The sequence below is a fragment of the Pecten maximus genome, chromosome 2 (genome assembly GCF_902652985.1).
Source record: "Pecten maximus chromosome 2, xPecMax1.1, whole genome shotgun sequence".
Lineage (NCBI taxonomy): Eukaryota > Metazoa > Mollusca > Bivalvia > Pectinida > Pectinidae > Pecten > Pecten maximus.
Genome location: NC_047016.1, coordinates 52,631,313 through 52,653,088, shown reverse-complemented (window position 1 = coordinate 52,653,088; position 21,776 = coordinate 52,631,313). Strand labels below are relative to the sequence as shown.

The 21,776-nt window shown below is 40.0% G+C and overlaps 1 protein-coding gene across 4 annotated transcripts in view; it reads left to right on the top strand.

Annotated features, from left to right (window-relative positions):
- LOC117322466 (F-box/LRR-repeat protein 7-like) overlaps positions 1 to 21,776 on the top strand; it is a 69,276-nt gene that overhangs the window by 37,523 nt on the left and 9,977 nt on the right. Inside the window, exon 1 of one of the 4 annotated variants that reach the window (XM_033877396.1) lies at positions 18,145 to 18,389. The exons of the other annotated variants lie outside the window; for them this stretch is intronic. Coding sequence (XP_033733287.1) covers positions 18,332 to 18,389 — 58 coding nt within the window. The 5' untranslated portion in view covers positions 18,145 to 18,331. Of the gene's footprint in view, positions 1 to 18,144; positions 18,390 to 21,776 lie in introns of those variants that run through there. 4 annotated transcript variants of the gene reach the window in all.

Genomic DNA, 21,776 nt, shown 5'->3' with positions numbered 1-21,776 from the left:
CTCGGAATGAATGTATGACCAAACAGTGCTGATGAAATTCGTTAAATTTTCAAAATGCAAGCGAGCTTGAAATTTAAAAACCTACCACAACTGAAGACCGGTGAACTATTTTCTGATTGAGATAAGCAATCATGTAACGCATACAAAGTACTTCAAATGAACATTCCAGAATAATACAAACTAATTGATTTAAGAGTCGTGTATGTTTCAAATAAATATAAAACATGTCAAACTTTCAGGAATATAGTTATCATTTTATATACACATATTAATTAATAAAAAGTAAGTATATTTCAATTATAGTGAATCAAATAAAACAACAATTTAGATGTTTCTAGTATCCTAAAACACGACCCCAATTAGTCAAAACATAATATTCTTAATAACATTCCAGGCATTTCAAGCACGTGATTGTTTTAATTACTTGTCACATATCAATTAGTGGTTTTAAAAAGTAATTATGGTTCCTGAGTAATTAATTTCACACCAGCCCAAGGCGACCTAGGTTATTTAATTGATGTTAAGGTTCAACTTGACGTTGACCTTTGTATAACGCCTAATTAGGTTATTATATTAAATATGTCAGTTGTTTTAATCTTTACTCGTTCCTGTCTGTTCTCGACTTAGGTAAATGTCAACCGCTGTGACGTCACACCTGACATAAGTAAACATGTTTGACATTGTCGTGTCAACTGTAAACAATCATAGCTTATTACATACCTGTCATGTTCCGATAATACATGGTCTAATCGCTGTACTGAGATAGCTAACCACACATTCACTTTAAACAACACCAATTGGAACAAAAGGTACAATTGTATTGTTTATGTTACAAACAAGTCGTTACAGTTCACAGACAGTGATAATCAAATTAAAAAATAAACAAATAAATAATAAAACAGAAATTTTACCCCCCCCCCCCCCGAAATCTGCAGTATACATATTCTAATTAGATTAAGAAAGTTTAGAAGTTTGAAACAGTAAGCAGAGCGAAGTAATCACCTTACATAATTCACCATCTAAATGGTTCGATTTTGTCTTTACCCTCAACAATCTAGCTTTTTACAGATGGATGTTTGCCTTTAATTTTACTTTCCGACGTATTTTACATATATATTGTCTGTATCAAGTTTACAAAGTGCGTGTCCTATGTGTCGGGTTGACCAGAGTATATTCCGATCGTATTTCTGACATTTTTCTCCTAGTCAGTCTATATTTGCACTATCTAAACTCTTCCTGTGCTACGCTGCATGGATTTTACGCACGCGATATTCAGTTACATATGTCTCCGAGTCATTAAGTATAACGATGTTCACATATATCAAACTTTGAACTTTCATATAATGTTTCATCGTAATTAGATTTTTTTTTATGTTATTCAAAAGTTGTCGTTCCTTACACTCGCTTCCACCTCTAACAACAGCTTATTGCCTTAAAATTATTGCAAAATTAAAAAAAAAAAGATGATTTTTTTTAACATAAATTTATTTTTTTCACTGAATTGTGAGTGTAGAGAACGACAACTCTGTAACACGATTGAAAGTTTGCAACGTTGATAATACAAATTTGTACTGTGCAACCTGGTCGAATGGCTCATTGGATAGTGCCGTCGCCGTTCTCTTTCCATTTAGGCAGGCGCGGCTACCCGATCGGACGTGAAAATGTATAGAAGTAGCTTGTCCGCTTGTTTCTACCACAGTGTATTTTTTTCGCATTCGTTGTAAAATAGATAGACATTTACATTTAGAACATCCATTTTTTTTTTTAATTTCAGCGAGTGTTTGAAGACAGAAACCCGACTTGTTGTAGCGATATTTTTCACACATAATTACATTAAGTGTGAAAATAGAATAATTTAATATTAATGAAAATGGAGTTGCCACAATAAATGTAGTTTCAGGAAAAAAATGAAGTACGTAAATGTATCATCATTTCTTCGTATAGACACAAATAAAAGTCATCCAACCGTGAAATTATAGATGAATTTCGAACATTATTCCAGCTGTGTATTGTTAAATGGTCCGTCACACAAGGCTTGTTGATTTGAATGAAAGAAAATGTTAAATATGCATGACGCATATCTTTTCTGTGGTTTATAGAACATGATCAATGTTTTATAGGTAAAACGAAGTTTATGAACTGTATAATCTGTGTTTAGCTCGAATAGATTCCGAGATAAATCAATGAATTCCACGGAAATCATGACTTTTACAAATTATACTTTTGATGTGCGTAATCCATAGAAAATGGAACACTAGCACAAAATAAAAACGTATATTTAATGGTTGTCAGCCGACAATATCACCCTTCCAACCCCAACCCTCCCCTTTCTCGTTGCGTCGTTCAGAAAGCGTTTGAACCCGTGGACAATAACCGGTTGTAAATATTGCTGGAAGGCTAATAGGCGAAGAAGTATATTTATTGCAATATTTTCAAAACTAATATATCATATAAATCCAATATTTGTATCACACAAATGACCTTATAAATGATATAAATTACAATATGGGGTCCTCTTAGACACTCGAGATTAAAAATCATTTTACTTCAAAACGATAATTATCTCCGTATTATAGACGGGTCTAGTGTCATAAAACGGTTATAAACACATTTACCAATTTTACATATGTACCCTTCAGTATATACGGATACGGAATAACGCACGTGTGAAAAATGCCGATAAATTCTGTCACATTCATGTACATACGGTGTGATATATAAACAGAAAAAAACACACTTACATTTGTTATGATTTAAAGTTTGGACCGTACAGACATCTATAACGACAAAAAAGTTACTGTGTTAAAGATCCGAGGAGGAGAGTTAGTTCTAGAGAAACATGTTTTGAGCCCAGGTAGATATTTTATAATAAATGCAGCAAGATCTGTATACATCACAAACATTACGTATCAAAGGTCTGTAGATATGTACCAAGGGTTTGGAGAGAATTAGTACCTGTCGACAAGGGAGGGTGGTCGACACTTATAAGAAAGCGCCAATCTTGGCGTGTAGCGGTAACATGTCGGATCGCTTTAGAGAATTATTGAGACGTGGCCCGATCTATCTCAGATCTCTGTAATTACGATAATGTCCTATGATTTAGTAAGTAATCCTGCCTCTATATTTTCTGACGATTTAAATAAGGTGAATCCCGATATGTCTTGTGGCGATAATTGGTAACAAGTCGTAAGAATAATTGTTTGATTATAAAAACACCTCCAAATTATCGGTATCAGGCGGGCCTTTCGTCACGTCGTAATTCTGTGGTAGATCTTCTCATCTTCCTAAAGAATCGGATTACATTCGGAAAACGTCTTTAAATCTTTTTTTTGTTTAATAAAAAAAAGTATAATATGACAATTAAAACGTCTAATTTTGGATTTTCCTGAGAACATGTTATTTCGTGTCAATGAATATACCACTACCGAAATCCAAATTCAGTGATCTGTGTGTGTGTGAATGGGTGCTAAGTGTCTCTTTGGTCGACTTGTTCTAGTGGCACTTTGGGAATCTAACGCAACGTAGAATCACACTTTAATATTGAGGAGGCACGTGATTTTGATTGCATCAGTTACAAATTATAATAATTACTGTACAATTCTGATTGCATACGTAATTTGATGACATCACATGTATACGAACATACGGTACACAGGCCGAACGGTTCGACAATACAAGTAGAGTATTATATTATAATGGATACAAGCTTAAGCCCACCCTCTGTTTTATGAATAGATAAGTATCGTATGATGTATGCAGGAACATTCTGAAATGATCATGGTTTTGTTTTGTATTTTCTTAACGTCCAATCAACAGTTTTATGGTCATTTAATTAAGGTGGCCTCCCATATGTGCAGGATGCACGGGTGTGATAGGTGTGTGCTTGTGATATTCCGAATGGTTCTGACCTAGCAGCGACATTCGGAGTACCTTCTGACTGCATCGCATGTAACTTGTGTCCGGATGGTGACCAAGTATTGCCCCACAAGATATTCAATATCTCCAAAGATTGTTGCTGTCCCCTAACCGCACAACGTGAGAGAGATTGCCAGGTGTCCGAAAGTAACATACCTCGGCACGTGACCGTGTGTTCCCTTGGTGTCTAGAGGTAGTACCCCAGGTGTCCGAAAGTAATGTTCCCCGGTACGTGACCGTGTGTTCCCTTGGTGTCTAGAGGTAGTACCCCAGGTGTCCGAAAGTAACATACCTCGGCACGTGACCGTGTGTCCCCTTAATGGTGTCTAGAGGTAGTACCCCAGGTGTCCGGAAGTAAGGTCCCCCGGTACGTGACCGTGTGTTCCCTTGGTGTCTAGAGATAGTACCCCAGGTGTCCGGAAGTAAGGTCCCCCGGTACGTGACCTTGTGTCCCCTTGGTGTCTAGAGGTAGTACCCCAGGTGTCCGGAAGTAAGGTACCCCGAGACGTGACCGTGTAGTGTTCCCTTGGTGTCTAGAGGTAGTACCCCAGGTGACCGGAAGTAAGATACCCCGGGACGTGACCATGTAGTGTCCCTTGGTGTCTAGAGGTAGTACCCCAGGTGTCCGGAAGTAAGGTCCCCCGGGACGTGACCTTGTGTCCCCTTGGTGTCTAGAGATAGTACCCCAGGTGTCCGGGAGTGAGGTCCCCCGGGACGTGACCTTGTGTCCCCTTGGTGTCTAGAGATAGTACACCAGGTGTCCGGAAGTAAGACACCCCGGTACGTGACCGTGTGTCCCCTTGGTGTCTAGATGTAGTACCCCAGGTGTCCGGAAGTAAGGTCCCCCGGTACGTGACCTTGTGTCCCCTTGGTGTCTAGAGGTAGTACCCCAGGTGTCCGGAAGTAAGGTCCCCCGGTACGTGACCGTGTAGTGTCCCTTGGTGTCTAGATGTAGTACCCCAGGTGTCCGGAAGTAAGGTCCCCCGGTACGTGACCGTGTAGTGTCCCCTTGGTGTCTAGAGGTAGTACCCCAGGTGTCCGGAAGTAAGGTCCCCCGGTACGTGACCGTGTGTCCCCTTGGTGTCTAGAGGTAGTACCCCAGGTGTCCGGAAGTAAGGTCCCCCGGTACGTGACCGTGTGTCCCCTTGGTGTCTAGAGGTAGTACCCCAGGTGTCCGGAAGTAAGGTCCCCCGGTACGTGACCGTGTGTCCCTTGGTGTCTAGATGTAGTACCCCAGGTGTCCGGAAGTAAGGTCCCCCGGTACGTGACCGTGTGTCCCCTTGGTGTCTAGAGGTAGTACCCCAGGTGTCCTGAAGTAAGGTCCCCCGGTACGTGACCATGTAGTGTCCCTTGGTGTCTAGAGGTAGTACCACAGGTGTCCTGAAGTAAGGTCCCCCGGGACGTGACCATGTAGTGTCCCTTGGTGTCTAGAGGTAGTACCCCAGGTGTCCTGAAGTAAGATACCCCGAGACGTGACCGTGTGTTCCCTTGGTGTCTAGAGGTAGTACCCCAGGTGTCCGGAAGTAAGATACCCCGGTACGTGACCGTGTGTTCCCTTGGTGTCTAGAGGTAGTACCCCAGGTGTCCTGAAGTAAGGTCCCCCGGTACGTGACCATACAGTGTCCCTTGGTGTCTAGAGGTAGTACCACAGGTGTCCTGAAGTAAGGTCCCCCGGTACGTGACCATGTAGTGTCCCTTGGTGTCTAGAGGTAGTACCACAGGTGTCCGGGAGTAAGACACCCCGGGACGTGACCATGTAGTGTCCCTTGGTGTCTAGAGGTAGTACCACAGGTGTCCGGAGTAAGACACCCCGGTACGTGACCGTGTGTTCCCTTGGTGTCTAGAGGTAGTACCCCAGGTGACCGGAAGTAAGACACCCCGAGACGTGACCGTGTGTCCCCTTGGTGTCTAGAGGTAGTACCCCAGGTGTCCGGGAGTAAGACACCCCGAGACGTGACCGTGTGTCCCTTGGTGTCTAGAGGTAGTACCCCAGGTGTCCGGAAGTAAGATACCCCGGTACGTGACCTTGTGTTCCCTTGGTGTCTAGAGGTAGTACCCCAGGTGTCCTGAAGTAAGATACCCCGGTACGTGACCTTGTGTTCCCTTGGTGTCTAGAGATAGTACCCCAGGTGTCCGGAAGTAAGGTCCCCCGGTACGTGACCGTGTGTCCCTTGGTGTCTAGAGGTAGTAGCCCAGGTGTCCGGAAGTAAGATACCCCGAGACGTGACCTTGTGTCCCCTTGGTGTCTAGAGGTAGTACCCCAGGTGTCCGGAAGTAAGATACCCCGGTACGTGACCTTGTGTTCCCTTGGTGTCTAGAGGTAGTACCCCAGGTGTCCGGAAGTAAGGTCCCCCGGTACGTGACCGTGTGTCCCCTTGGTGTCTAGAGGTAGTAGCCCAGGTGTCCGGAAGTAAGATACCCCGAGACGTGACCTTGTGTCCCCTTGGTGTCTAGAGATAGTACCCCAGGTGTCCGGAAGTAAGGTCCCCCGGGACGTGACCTTGTGTCCCCTTGGTGTCTAGAGGTAGTACCCCAGGTGACCGGAAGTAAGGTCCCCCGGTACGTGACCGTGTGTTCCCTTGGTGTCTAGAGGTAGTACCCCAGGTGACCGGAAGTAAGACACCCCGAGACGTGACCGTGTGTCCCCTTGGTGTCTAGAGGTAGTACCCCAGGTGTCCGGAAGTAAGGTACCCCGAGACGTGACCTTGTGTCCCCTTGGTGTCTAGAGGTAGTACCCCAGGTGTCCGGAAGTAAGGTACCCCGAGACGTGACCGTGTGTCCCCTTGGTGTCTAGAGGTAGTACCCCAGGTGACCGGAAGTAAGACACCCCGAGACGTGACCTTGTGTCCCCTTGGTGTCTAGAGATAGTACCCCAGGTGTCCGGAAGTAAGATACCCCGGGACGTGACCATGTAGTGTCCCTTGGTGTCTAGAGGTAGTAGCCCAGGTGTCCTGAAGTAAGACACCCCGAGACGTGACCGTGTGTTCCCTTGGTGTCTAGAGGTAGTACCCCAGGTGTCCGGAAGTAAGGTCCCCCGGTACGTGACCGTGTGTTCCCTTGGTGTCTAGAGGTAGTACCCCAGGTGACCGGAAGTAAGACACCCCGAGACGTGACCGTGTGTCCCCTTGGTGTCTAGAGGTAGTACCCCAGGTGTCCGGAAGTAAGATACCCCGGGACGTGACCATGTAGTGTCCCTTGGTGTCTAGAGGTAGTAGCCCAGGTGTCCTGAAGTAAGACACCCCGAGACGTGACCGTGTGTTCCCTTGGTGTCTAGAGGTAGTACCCCAGGTGTCCGAGACCAACTTTCTGCTGACATGTACTGAGTTGTCACCACATCCTATCATACAGGAAGAATGGACTCTCGTGTTTGTCGAGTAAAGAGGACCGAATTGACGAGATTCCACGTGAATGTGTCTTTATTGACATTAACTTAAGGTCGTGTTTAAACGCAAAGTTATGTAAACAAATGACTTTTCACTTCTGTAGACTAAGTTTTTAATGGACTTTGTAGTAACTTCTAAGTCTTTAATGGGAACCGATTTTCACATTCAAACATAAAATCTGTAGAATATCCAATATTAGTTTGGCAATTTCCGGCGGCGTCGATGTCCCGTTAACCAAAAGGAAGTTCGAAAAACTGGCTCTCAACAGTAGTTCGACAGTGATATTGATTCTTCGGCTTGGCCTATATCGAGATGGACGATGACTTTGTGTTATTTGTGAAATTTGGACAAAAATGAGTTTTTGAACAATATTGCTCCGCCTACGGACATTACATCAAAGATGCATCAGCATTAAATCATTTTTTTTCATGGTCTTGATTGATAATAGAAACATATACTGGGTAATTTGATATAATGATCGTATAGCAATGAAAACATAAATCTTGGCCTGAATTAATATCAAACGCCGTGATATCGTCTCCGTCAAAGGGACATATTTGGCTTGTCATGTTGACGCATTGTATCGGTTATTATAATACAAAATCACATTTTTCACTGCATCTACTGAAATTATTTATCGGCTTTTCCATTTATAAATGTATATGGTAAAAGTTAATGTACAGTTTTATATTGCACACCATAACAACAGGTGTTGCTGGATAATAGTATAGAACAGCCGTTTCATAAATCGCCACATCTCTAAAATCGTAATAATAAAAACGAATGGAAAGTAAACGTGTAAATGGAAATGTCACCTATCTAATGTTAACTCAACTCATTTTTTTTTAAATTACTTTTTTTCCTCTTTCGAACTACTGGTTTTCCCAGGCACCTGTTTCCATTTGACCTTACATGTAGAGAGATAACATGTAGAAACATTGTTCAAAGTAAATCAACACAGCATTGTACGACAATACTACACTACGTGATTCAGGAATAAAATGCTTTACGCTTTGAAATGTTTTTCATTCATTTCCCCCCAAACTGTCGAATACGGTAAACGACATTACAATCGAAATCCCTGAAGATTTATCACAACTTTTATGAGTGTCTGGTCTCCCTGTTCAGCTGTCTGCCTGAAGGCTAGTAAACTTGAGTAATGTTAAATATGGAAATGGTTGATCACAACGTTGTTTATATCATTCATATGCATCAATGGCAGATTTATAGAAATATCCGTATAAATCGAGTACCATAGTTCAAGGTGACAAAGACGATTGATTTAAAGGGGTGCGATATCAACTCTTATACCACAGGTGAAACTTTACACGGATGAAATGAGTTCCGAGACCCGAGATATGTCGAGAACGTACTGTTCCCTATATGCTTGTTTTGCATTTGGATGAAATAAAAACTAACTAACACATGTATTTGTAATTGACCAGTCATACATTAATATACCTCTATCATTTGCCAGCTGTTTTTAAGCGGCATATGACGTCCATTTCTCGCTAATGACATCGGAGCCCCACTCGATTTGCACTCTTCTCAGGAGAGGAGCCTTCTAAGAAGATCGCATTCCGTTATATGTAAATCGAGTAAACCGACAGAATATAACCCAAAACAAACAAGTTTTTAAGTTTTCTCAAACACTATGACACAAACTTGTGCATGTATGTGTCATAAATCCTTCTCTAGTGAAACTCATCACTCGCACACTTAAAACATGGTCGCCGCCATCTTGGAAGATAACTCTTCCAGCTTCGAAACAGAAGAGGTAGCAGATCTTTCAGAAGCAGAAGAGGTACAAATCGGACCGGAAGATATATTCTAGAAGGAGAAGAGTGCAAATCGAGTGGGGCTCTGTCCATCCGAGCGCCACTAACATCCCCTCATTTGAGCGCCACTGACATGATCTGTCATCCGCCCACAAAAATGTCGACTTGTGTTTCTCAGGGAAGCTGATGAACGGGCTGGTCTGTGCTGTCATTGTTATGTTCTTTGGCAAGACACTTTAACATAATTGATCTGGCTGATATGTGGCGGGACTCCCTTAGGTTGTTCAGTGTGGTATTCACCAGCTACTATAAGAAGGCTCCGTTTCAAAATGACCCTGACTGTTCACAATTCGATAAACCAAGCAAACAACAAGTCGTTGTCATGACATCCTCCCATCTAAGCATCACGGACTTCCGTTCCTGGGGACATCATACGGATAACGATTATTTATATAAACAGCTTTAACACAAGTGCACGTGTATAGTTATGTAGCAAATCACGATACATCGTGGGAAAACATGCCGGTAGTTATCACGTGACCTGCGCATTCGTGTCACTGTTGACTAATAGGTTCCGGAAATTAAAAAAAGAAAGAAAAGGCAATAAAAATCTCCATACATTAGTGAAATCCCGCTCTCAGATGTTCCTTTATAAGACGAACTTTGTCACCTTGTCTTCCAGACTGACAAAAAGGGAATCATTAGAGCCTATTTTGACGCTTCAAGACTGTAATTATCAGAAAATGCATTCTGCTTATCGTAAAGACGTGCCCCTTTCATCTATCTGAAGGTAATTAGAAACTGGTTGTGAGATTTATGTCAAGTAATTCATTACAGGTAGGTTGTTTTTGGGCGATACAGTTGTAGATAGGACACCTGTATAACTGGTCTACTAAGACAGGTAATACCGTGATCAGAGGGAGATATTCGTTTCGTCTACACATGTTGGAATAATCAAACACAATGTGCTAAGGTTTCTCATTACGGTATATAAAATGGTATATATAGATTCACGTGTGCATTTGAACAAGACATTGACAAAAAAAATGAAGAAAGGGACCAGGCCATAGTTTTAGCAATATTCATTAACTTGAAATTTTCCATGGGAAAACATTAAAAGATTTAGGATTTAAATATTTTAAAGTTTTTAAGTTTCTTATCTTAGGGTTTTCCCCTTAAATCTAGTAATGCTTTCCTACGGGAAATGTCCTCACATGGGTCAAAGAACGTTGATGAAATCCGGGCCAGGTCCCTGTGCTTTAATCTATAATATAGTTTAAATTGTGTAAATTCTTCATGCATTCTATAATGACATAACGTGTCCCTGTGCTCGATCATATCTAGACGATGCAGTTTCAAGTCTCTTTATTCTATTAACATATCACTGATCACTGTGTCCTAATCTAAATTTAAACGAAACTGTACAAAGTTAGTAAGTCCATCCTACATCCTCTTATGTGTTAGCAAGCCCCTGTGCTCCTTACTTTATACGATTTGTTAGGTTCTTAGTCACACCACCGCTAGCTAGCGACACAACCTACTTACGTACAGCAGATTATCATACGAGAGTTGCTACTGAAGCAGCTACAGGGATAAATCTAGACTCCAGTTACATTCATACTACCTCGTAAATGCCACGAGGAAACCTTCACTGGTTTAATATTCATTTGGTGCGATGACGTATATGTACGGTGATTTCACCTTGACGTATAGAAATGTTGTGTATAACGGACAGCACCGTGAGACTGTTGTCCGGGGGGTGTGGTCTGGGGCCGGTCTGGGGCAGCCATTTTAACTGTAATATTTTAATAATCTGCGTGTGCACATGGTAACACAATGGTGTCCGGTAAAACCTGAGATATTTTATAGTGAAATGATGACTATTTAGAAGTGTTACACCGCTATAATGACACTGTAAATGTGAATTACTTGTCATATGATCCTCTAAAGCTGACGTAACACCACAATCACTACCGACATAACAGCCGGCAAGGTTTCGCCATGTTTGGTCTGGTTCACCTGTTCGGGGCTTCCCAGCTTAATTGCCCTTTCTTGTTTTGCTCCCATGCATTGCATCGACGTTTTTCTTGTTTTTCTATCATTTTCTCGACTATGTTTGTACATTTTGTTGTTGTTCCGACAAGCGTGGTCCAAATTTTGATATATCAGCCTTACAATACATACACATTTCTATGAAAAAGGAACAATCCGCTAAAAACGAAATTCATATATAAAAGCTACATGTTCCTCCTGGAGTCCGTGTATTTAAACCTAAACATGAACCGGAGCGCAGTTTTATTTGACCAGTGTCATTAGAGGACGAGTGTCCAGGAAACAGCAGCAAGCAGGAAACAAAGAGCAGGTAGAATAGAAATGGACATCAGATGTATACGTGTATTTAGCTTCTCAAATATCCCTAATTGAGTGGAGGGACTCCTGATCTAATCGAGTGGAGGGAATCCTTACCTAAGTGATTGGAGGGAATCCTTATCTAAGTGATTGGAGGGAATCCTTACCTAAGTGATTGGAGGGAATCCTTACCTAAGTGATTGGAGGGAATCTTACCTAAGTGATTGGAGGGAATCCTGACCTAAGTGATTGGAGGGAATCCTAACCTTAGTGATTGGAGGGAATCCTTACCTAAGTGATTGGAGGGAATCCTTACCTAAGTGGTTGGAGGGAATCCTTACCTAAGTGATTGAAGGGAATCCTTATCTAAGTGATTGAAGGGAATCCTTATCTAAGTGATTGGAGGGAATCCTTACCCAAGTGATTGGAGGGAATCCTTATCTAAGTGATTGGAGGGAATCCTTACCCAAGTGATTGGAGGGAATCCTTACCTAAGTGATTGGAGGGAATCCTTACCTAAGTGACTGGAGGGAATCCTTACCTTAGTGATTGGAGGGAAACCTTACCTAAGTGGTTGGAGGGAATCCTTACCTAAGTGATTGGAGGGAAACCTTACCCAAGTGGTTGAAGGGAATCCTTACCTAAGTGATTGGAGGGAAACCTTACCTAAGTGATTGGAGGGGGTCCTTACCTAAGTGGTTGGAGGGAATCCTTACCTAAGTGATTGGAGGGAAACCTTATCCAAGTGGTTGGAGGGAATCCTTACCTAAGTGATTGGAGGGAAACCTTATCTAAGTGATTGGAGGGAATCCTTACCTAAGTGATTGGAAGGAATCCTTACCTAAGTGATTGGAGGGAATCCTTACCTAAGTGATTGAAGGGAATCCTTACCTAAGTGATTGGAGGGAATCCTTACCTAAGTGATTGAAGGGAATCCTTATCTAAGTGATTGGAGGGAATCCTTACCTAAGTGATTGGAAGGAATCCTTACCTAAGTGATTGAAGGGAATCCTTACCTAAGTGATTGGAAGGAATCCTTACCTAAGTGATTGGAGGGAATCCTTACCTAAGTGATTGAAGGGAATCCTTACCTAAGTGATTGGAGGGAATCCTTACCTAAGTGATTGAAGGGAATCCTTATCTAAGTGATTGGAGGGAATCCTTACCTAAGTGATTGAAGGGAATCCTTACCCAAGTGATTGGAGGGAATCCTTACCTAAGTGACTGGAGGGAATCCTTACCTAAGTGATTGGAGGGAATCCTTACCTAAGTGATTGGAGGGAATCCTTACCTAAGTGACTGGAGGGAATCCTTACCTTAGTGATTGGAGGGAAACCTTACCTAAGTGGTTGGAGGGAATCCTTACCTAAGTGATTGGAGGGAAACCTTACCTAAGTGATTGGAGGGGGTCCTTACCTAAGTGGTTGGAGGGAATCCTTACCTAAGTGATTGGAGGGGGTCCTTACCTAAGTGGTTGGAGGGAATCCTTACATAAGTGATTGGAGGGAAACCTTACCCAAGTGGTTGAAGGGAATCCTTACCTAAGTGGTTGGAGGGAAACCTTATCTAAGTGATTGGAGGGAATCCTTACCTAAGTGATTGAAGGGAATCCTTATCTAAGTTATTGGAGGGAATCCTTATCTAAGTGATTGGAGGGAATCCTTACCTAAGTGATTGGAGGGAACCCTTTAGAGGGAATCCTTAATTACTTAGGGATATTGGAGATAGGAAGCATGTAGTGGGAAAATGTAAATCCCTAATATCGAAATATATACAACATGTTCGATAGGATGGTTTTCGTTTGCGAAGGAAGAAGGCATGAACATTAATTACACATTCTGCATGGATGTCTATTTCCCACATTAGTCGCCTCATGGATGTCTATTTCCCACATTAGTCGCCTCATGGATGTCTATTTCCCACATTAGTCGCCTCATGGAGGTCTATTCCCCACATTAGTCGCCTCATGCGATTGATAACAGTGCTGTATGTGTATTGGGTTTTTGATTAGAATGTTTAGTTAGTACATATATATTAAAATTATTCAAAATTAATAAGAGATTCTGTGTTGATGTTGAGTCGAGTGCATTTTTATTTAGCGCTTCTATCTTCATATAAATCTATATGTTATGATCATATAAATAAGCATCCCTGCCTTGGTATGTAAATAATTTTCAACGTGATACGCGATATATGATATATAATTACTCCATCAGGCTGCATGAAAGCGATGTTAATTACGTCAAATGACACCAGACGTTTTATTCATACACACTACCTAATATTATACTTACATAATTCATATTTATGAGCCATCGGTTCCGCGGAAACCATTCACAAAGTTTCCATAGCTCGCATAAAGAACGACTCTTAAGATTTTAATTTTCTGTCTTGATTATGCATTTCTCAGACGTCTTATTTCGGATGTTTGTTATAACTTCATTTACGACCGACGGCAGCAATCTTGATTATTGTTAACAGCTAAACATATAACACATCTTTTGAAACTGATCTAGTGTATTGGAGTCGTAATGAGTCTGAAGATACTAGGGCAGACTGGCTGATACAATGCCCGCGGTGTAAAGTGACTAATATCCATTTCAGTTGACGAGGGATGGACAATAATACTGTCGCCTTCTCATTTTTCTAAATAAAATGGCGTCTTATGTCAACGTAAAAATGTCAAAACAGTTTTATATCATATACGAAATAGTAAAAAGTGGTCGCTAGTTAGGAAAATTCCCAGAGCGTTAAAAAAGCTGGACAGGCGTCGATATCTTAAGGTCTAGAGTTCGAGAAATGCACAAACAACGTATTATTGAAAATGTCCAGCCCAGGTTTGTTTTATGGAATATTTCGTATGCGGTGAACAAATACCAGTGGATTAGATATATAAAATTGTAAACATAATGGCTGTGAGCTCAGCGTGTTGTGGGTCTGGTTAATATAGCTACACTGGAATGTGACAAGGTGATCCACTCGAGCCGCGGCGATTGGTAGTTTTCCTGCTGTGTGTCGTTGTGTATGTAAATTATTGAATATTTGTCGTAACAGACAAGGATGTTTGATAAATAGTTAGGAATTCTGTTCATCCTATTATAAAAGTGCACGGCAGAGCAGAGCTATAATCACGTAAACGTCCGCGATATTTCAGTAAAAATAGCACATTTTGTCGTTGAAATTAGGTTGATATTTATCTAGTTTTTGCCATCTAGTGTGGACTACTATTAACGCAAACTTTATTTATTCGTTCGTAAACCAATTTGACACCTACGATCTCTACTGTGATATCAAACTATGTGTTTTAAGCAATCGTCGTTTTAACAACTCGAGTTATGATCTTTCAACACGCGTCGTTGTCGCTGAAATCTTAGTCGTGTCAGTATGCGTGTTATAACACTATAACACCACTGGATAAACGCAGATAACTTGTATTTAATAACATGTATATTAAAGGGTAGATTTTTATGACGTTTCTTTCTAGATCTGCTGATGCCACTTTTCGAAGTGGTATGGAATAGTAAATCAAGTTGCCATTGAGATGGTGGCATCTCATTAGTGACTCTAAAATCATGTGTTGTCTCATATCGCCGACATTTTGTCTCAGGGCTGAAACATAAATTATGTTATATGTTTTACTTGACCTCAAACTAATATCATCAAAATTTTCCTGTGGATAGACAATTTTCATTTTATTTTCAGTGACTATTCAGGCTATGAAGGGTCAAAAATCGAAAGAAAAGGACAATTGGTCTATAATGATATCTTTAGCCCGAGTTTCCTCTGGTCCTGACACTATGTCTGGTGTAGGCCAGACATGGTGTCAGGGCCAGAGGAAACTCGGGCTATGACATCTTGTAAATTCTGAACTTAGTCGCAAGATCTTGTGATGTTACCATTGTTTTCTTTTTGCTTTTTTTAAACGTCTCAGTTTTCATTATTAATATTTTCCTTTTGTTATTTTTTTTATTATTGATATTTTTCTTTTGTTATTTTTTATAATTGATTATAAAATTCTGACGTCGTGTATCCAAACACATAAGACTTAAGCGATATAATAAAGCCGACATGATCTCTTATGTAATACCCAGGGTACACCCGGGTTAGATAAGCTGTAAACAAGGAAGTCAGTAATCTGGGGATAACCAGTAGATCAAGTATTTCCTGTGATAAAAATACCGTCGTGTGTTGATTGGTTGATTCTGGATTTACGTCATGACACTAACCTTGACCTTTTGTTCTCCTAAACGGGTTGAAAACATAACTATTAAAAAAGTTACGAGAATAGGTCGAGGTTAACTATTATTTCAATAATTAAATGTTTTGATATGGCATACAATTTGAAAATGAAATTCAACGTTTCTATGAAAGGTTTTCAAATTTCAGGGATTGTCAGACATTTTAGGTTACTCTCAAAATAGTATTTGATATGAATGACAAGTTGGCCATATTGAAAACGCGTATATATCTGTTTTGAGAAAATTAAGAAAGCTCCTTTTATGAAGTGAAAACAATTAAACGCCATGATGTTTTTAACCTTCAAGACAAGACATCCTATACACAGTCAAAGGATTTGGTGGTTTGGAATAAAGTCTTATTTTAAAGGAAAGAAAATTTTAATATTGATCAACCGTAACAGTTAGTCCCCATGGTGTATTTGACGTTTCTATAAAGGGCCGGTATGACAAATATGTTTTAAACAAGTAAGACTTCCTCGTAGGATGAAGACATCTAGAACTCCGTATGATTTATAACCATTAGATTAGCTCAGTTGTAGGTAAGGATCCGCGGTGCAGGGAACCTTCCGCTGGAATAATATGTCAGTTAAAAACATAATTACTTTGCATTTTACTCTCAAACCACGCTTCTGAGCTCCTCTTTTTAGGATAAAGCTGGAATTTCACTTTTCAAACATTATCCTGTATTTTGATTTTTTCTCAGAGATTTCAGAGATTTTCAAAGATTTGTATCATCACTCGGGCACACTATATTGCGTGCAATAAGAATGCGATGCTGTAACCTATATTTATTTTGTGTGGGTGTTGAGGTTTGTATTTAGGTCTTTTGATGGCCGAGAACGTTTATCCCTTTAGGTATTTTGTACCGTTATCAATGGCGGAGTTCACAGGTCGACATTCCTTGTGGGTCGAGATGTATCGATAAAAGGACCAGCATGGCGTAAGAATTTACACAGTGATAGACTTTACGTTTCCTTGTGATGGCTTTTATTAACTTGGGTATTAGTTGATGTTAATACTACCGATGGAGTCCGACTGACGATACGGCTGACTTGATCATTATGTATATTTATTTATGAGATCATCCATTTACCAATGCACGGCATGCGACAAATGTAATATTTCCAACTTCAAACGCTAATCCCTTAATTTATAATTCATGCCGATCTTCGTCATATTGAAAAGGCTGATCAACCAGGTCATCGTTATTGAGGTTGTTGCTCTCGTCGGTCAGGGAGCTAGTGTCATATGACAAAGCTAGCGGAGTTTAGAGATTCCAAAGTCATCTGACTTAGTGGTGGCTTTGTTGGGTTTTGTCTCCATTGTGTCATAGCCAACGCCATATAGCGACGGCAGTTTTTAGAGATGTCATGACGGTTGCTAATTTTGTAGATTCGTCGTTGTCAAGGTCACGTGACCACGGTATTGGGCGGTGCCAGTGTCTCGTAACGAGGGCAGTTCCTAGAGATGTCAATGTCATACGACAGTTGTAAATTTTGGAGATGGCTGGTAATGTTGGTTTCCAATTTTCCTAACGGCCAAGGTCATATAACGACGGGATATTTTGGTTGTGTCAATGTCATATGACGACGGGATTTTTTGGTTAGTGTCAATGTCATATGACGACGGTATATTTTGGTTGTGTCAATGTCATATGACGACGGTGTATTTTGGAGACTTTTGGTTTCATATGCTTGCATTTTACATATGCGTCAAGGCTAAGATCATAATTATGACGACGGCAGGTTTTGGATATGAGTGTATTATCCTATGACGATGACGAATTCGGGGTTTGGCCTGAAACTCTATTTTTTATTACCATGGCAACAGTACACCACTTTGTATAACACTTGTACTAATATACGAGCTAGTTGTGTCCGTTTGAAGACGAACGCCGTCAACAGATATGATACTAAATAAAGAAATAGAAATGTTCTATCAGATAAAATTCCACCAGTTCTGTTGTAATCACTGGGATAATTAGACTGTCAATCAATACTGTGGAAAACAAAGGCAGTGAGATCCGGTTTCTACGACCTATAGCTTGTCGAACAAGTTTAACCAACAACTCCCATATTATAGCTAACGGTGTTTTCTTTTATCCGGACAATTAAAACCGAATGTGCAAACAATTTAAAGCACAGAACTATTTTCAAAAGGGGAGTGCATTGTTGAACTTCAATAATTCCCTTGTCAACCCGCGACACGCAAATACTATTTTTAGACATTCTTTATCTTATGCTTCATAAAAGAAATAATTCCCGACTTGGAGCCAAAACTCGTGTTGCTTTGAAAAGAGAAGGTATTTTGAGTTAATTCCAGGACGGAAGTTATTTAAAATAAACCCGTAAACGTCATTTGTTGTCAGGGCTGGTGAATGAAGTAAAGAAGACTGTATCGATACACACGGAACTATTGACATTACTGATAAAGGCTACCTACCAGCCGGTATTGTAGCGACACAGTGACTGGGCCGCATTACTATGGCCAATATCTCTATTTACTGGATGTTTAAAAATAGAAACTTGTATTTGAATAGGATAGGTTCTGGAATATCGTGTTAGTTAATTGGAATGTAAGGACAACCGAGGTTACATTTGAACATTCACCAGACGGACGCTAGCACGCGCGCGCTACTAGTAACTTGACGATTGACCATTGGTCAGCGATGAAGGACATGACGGAAACTCAACCGTTGTATATAGGGGATCTTATACTCCAACATGGTAAGGAAACCTTGTTTTAATATTGTCGTTTAGTATTTCATACGGGAAAATGTTTTAGTTATGTTATTGGAAAAAAGTGTTAGAAATATCTGGTATTATTGGGAAAATAGTTTTTTGTTTTGTAATATAATTAAGATATCTTAGTAATTTCAATGGGGTAATAGTTAAAGTAATATTGGGAAAGTAGTTTTAGTAATATCAATCTCTATTAATTCTATATAAATATTCATATAATTATGTAATTATATAGTTTTATTAATCCAATACCTAACACGAGTGTTTGTGAGCTGTCAATATTTTCAATCGGAAGACAAAATTGAATAAGTTCCTTACGTTTAAACACTTTATTAACTGGGACCCAGAAATACCCAAGACATTATTGTTTTCATAATTCTTCTCAATTACGATTTCATTTTATTGACATCGCGTTTTGATGTTGAAACAGAGAATTATTAGTCAGAATTTGTTTTGCCTATACTTGGGTTAGGATTAGTATATAGTTTTTAGTCAAATACATTTTACCTCTCGGCTATTTATCTTAATGTGGCCACACGAAGACTACAAAAACACCACTGAATGTCTATATTATCTGAGGGTAAATGTCATGGTTATTTGTGATGTGTATTCGGATGATACTATCTAATTCAACCTTTTCACGGACAATCGCCTCACTTAGACAGCCTGATCGAGTGTGTGGTCTGTTTCCGTCTCGAAATTCCGCCGGAATGTTAGATTTCAAATTGTGAAACGTCTGTATCATATACGGATGTTGATGTTTCTTTCACCAAAATGGTTCGTCATGGTGACACATTTGTTGAACATATATCGATTTTGATTATCTAAAACAAATACAACATATGAGCAACACTTTGTGTATTTGGGGAAGGTGGACATATTTCTGGTAGAATGAATTTTGTGTAGGCCGAGCCTTTTAATGGTAGAAACAAAACCACTGTTGTGTATGTGATTTGTAGTGTACGGGAGGAGAGAGCAGTATTGTTTTGTCAGTAGTAGGTATGTTTTGTTTTCTGTCATGGTTGTGGTATAGTAGTAAAATAATCCCGATGTGTCATATACCGAGTGTCATTAGTCAGTTACCAAATATTGACCTTTTGTGATGCCAGTGTATGTCACTTACTTGGTTCATAAGTACCTCAAGTCGTGTCACTGACCATAATATTGACCGAACTGTTGGTAAATAATGGAGTTTTCGATCGGTGTACAGCATTTACATGAGAAAGTTTATCTTTAATTCTATGTCGATCGTTTATAATAAAAACAATATTTCTACTGTGCCATGGAATTTTATCTCGGAATTTTGTTTTGTAGTTCTGCCAAATCCAGCCTATATTTGACCCGTGTGTTCTGATGTGATTGATGTTTCGGTTAATAAGTCTTCAAATATTGACCTCGTACTGTGGTCAGATTTTATTGTCGGTTATATATCAAACACTATCAGTTGTGTCGTACTGTTCGTGTTGATCCACAGGTTTATTAACCCTGATATCATGTATATTAACCGACGGCCACTTTATATATTCACCGTCACGAGGTTCAGATAAATGGACATATCCCTCAAACTCATAGATCTCTCATGAAGCGCGCGGTCGAAAGAATATCAAACTTGTTTGTTGAATAACAAGTATAAAGTTTTATAGACAAACTTCAAATTATATGAAGGGTAGTAAACTTGTCTTCTCTGGTATGTTTTTTTTCTATTTATGTCCTGTAAAAAACTGAACTATATGATATGTACAACATTATTCCATACATCACACAGCGTCATCAAAGTTATGTACATGCTGTCTGTTACACATGTAAGAAGGTTAACCGTTCCTGACTCAACTCATTGCATGTCGTTACTTGTACACGTGCGCAATGTAATGACTGTCGCAGTTTATTGTCATTAACACAGTAAACAGCGGACAACTCGACATTAAAGCTAGAATTACAATATCTGGCCTACAATCTTAAAAGGGTTAATAAAGTTAAAAATGTGTGAAACTAACTTACTTAAATATATATTTAGATAACGGTAGTTACTCATTTACTCAAAATATATCGACCTTGCTCCGAGCCACTCTCGCGATTAAACCCCGTCTTTACTTAGATGTTTGGGATGTTCCTGAATGGCATTCAATCCACAGCAATAAAATAAAGTTCACACTTAAAAAGTTGGCCTCGTTTTTCTTTTGAATATAATTCCCGAGTTCAAAGGGCCACGCTTCAATACTAAGCATTCATAAATACACTAGGTAGTAATAACTATACAAGGTCGGCATACTTATAGGACGGATCTAATTTGTCATCACACTATCGTATATAATAGGCCATTCTAATATTGAAAACGTCAGAATGGCAGCAATGGTCAAAATTCTATAAATAGATTTTATAGTCGCGTTCACAAAATCGACAATTACATATTTAAAGTGTTTACATGGTTGTAAAATTATGCATGTTTTTTTTTGTCATTTGATATCTTCTCTACCAACGGAGATATGACATTTATTTTCAATTATTCTGAACGACCATGTGTAGTTTACAGTTATAATGAGTATTTTTTTAAGACACACACTGTTATGTAAGTTATATGAAATTTAAATTATTTTTAAACTAAATTAGCCAGTATGTTTTCAGTCACAATTAATTATGTATGGTGACTATCTTGAGTCCAACGCTTTCTACTTGTTTCCCGAATTACTCCGTTTTTTTGTGCTAATTATTATCGTGTAGGCGCATGCGCTCTTTTTAACATGTCGCCTTATTTCATTCCGTTACTACCCGTGTACACCTGAGTTTAGTGGACTGTTAGGTCTGATGGTAGTCTGTCATTTCGTTACTACCCGTGTACACCTGAGTTTAGTGGACTGTTAGGTCTGATGGTAGTCTGTCATTTCGTTACTACCCGTGTACACCTGAGTTTAGTGGACTGTTAGGTCTGATGGTAGTCTGTCATTTCGTTACTATCCGTGTACACCTGAGTTTAGTGGACTGTTAGGTCTGATGGTAGTCTGTCATTTCGTTACTATCCGTCATGGTACACCTGAGTTTAGTGGACTGTTAGGTCTGATGGTAGTCTGTCATTTCGTTACTATCCGTGTACACCTGAGTTTAGTGGACTGTTAGGTCTGATGGTAGTCTGTCATTTCGTTACTACCCGTCATGGTACACCTGAGTTTAGTGGACTGTTAGGTCTGATGGTAGTCTGTCATTTCGTTACTACCCGTCATGGTACACCTGAGTTTAGTGGACTGGTGATCAATATAACGAGTGACGGTCACCCTGTCAGACGACTGTCATTCCATTGTCCGTCCCTCGCCACTGTCTGTAGACCAGTATCATTTATCGATCACATGTATCTGGTTGTAACATACCTGTTTCTGAGTG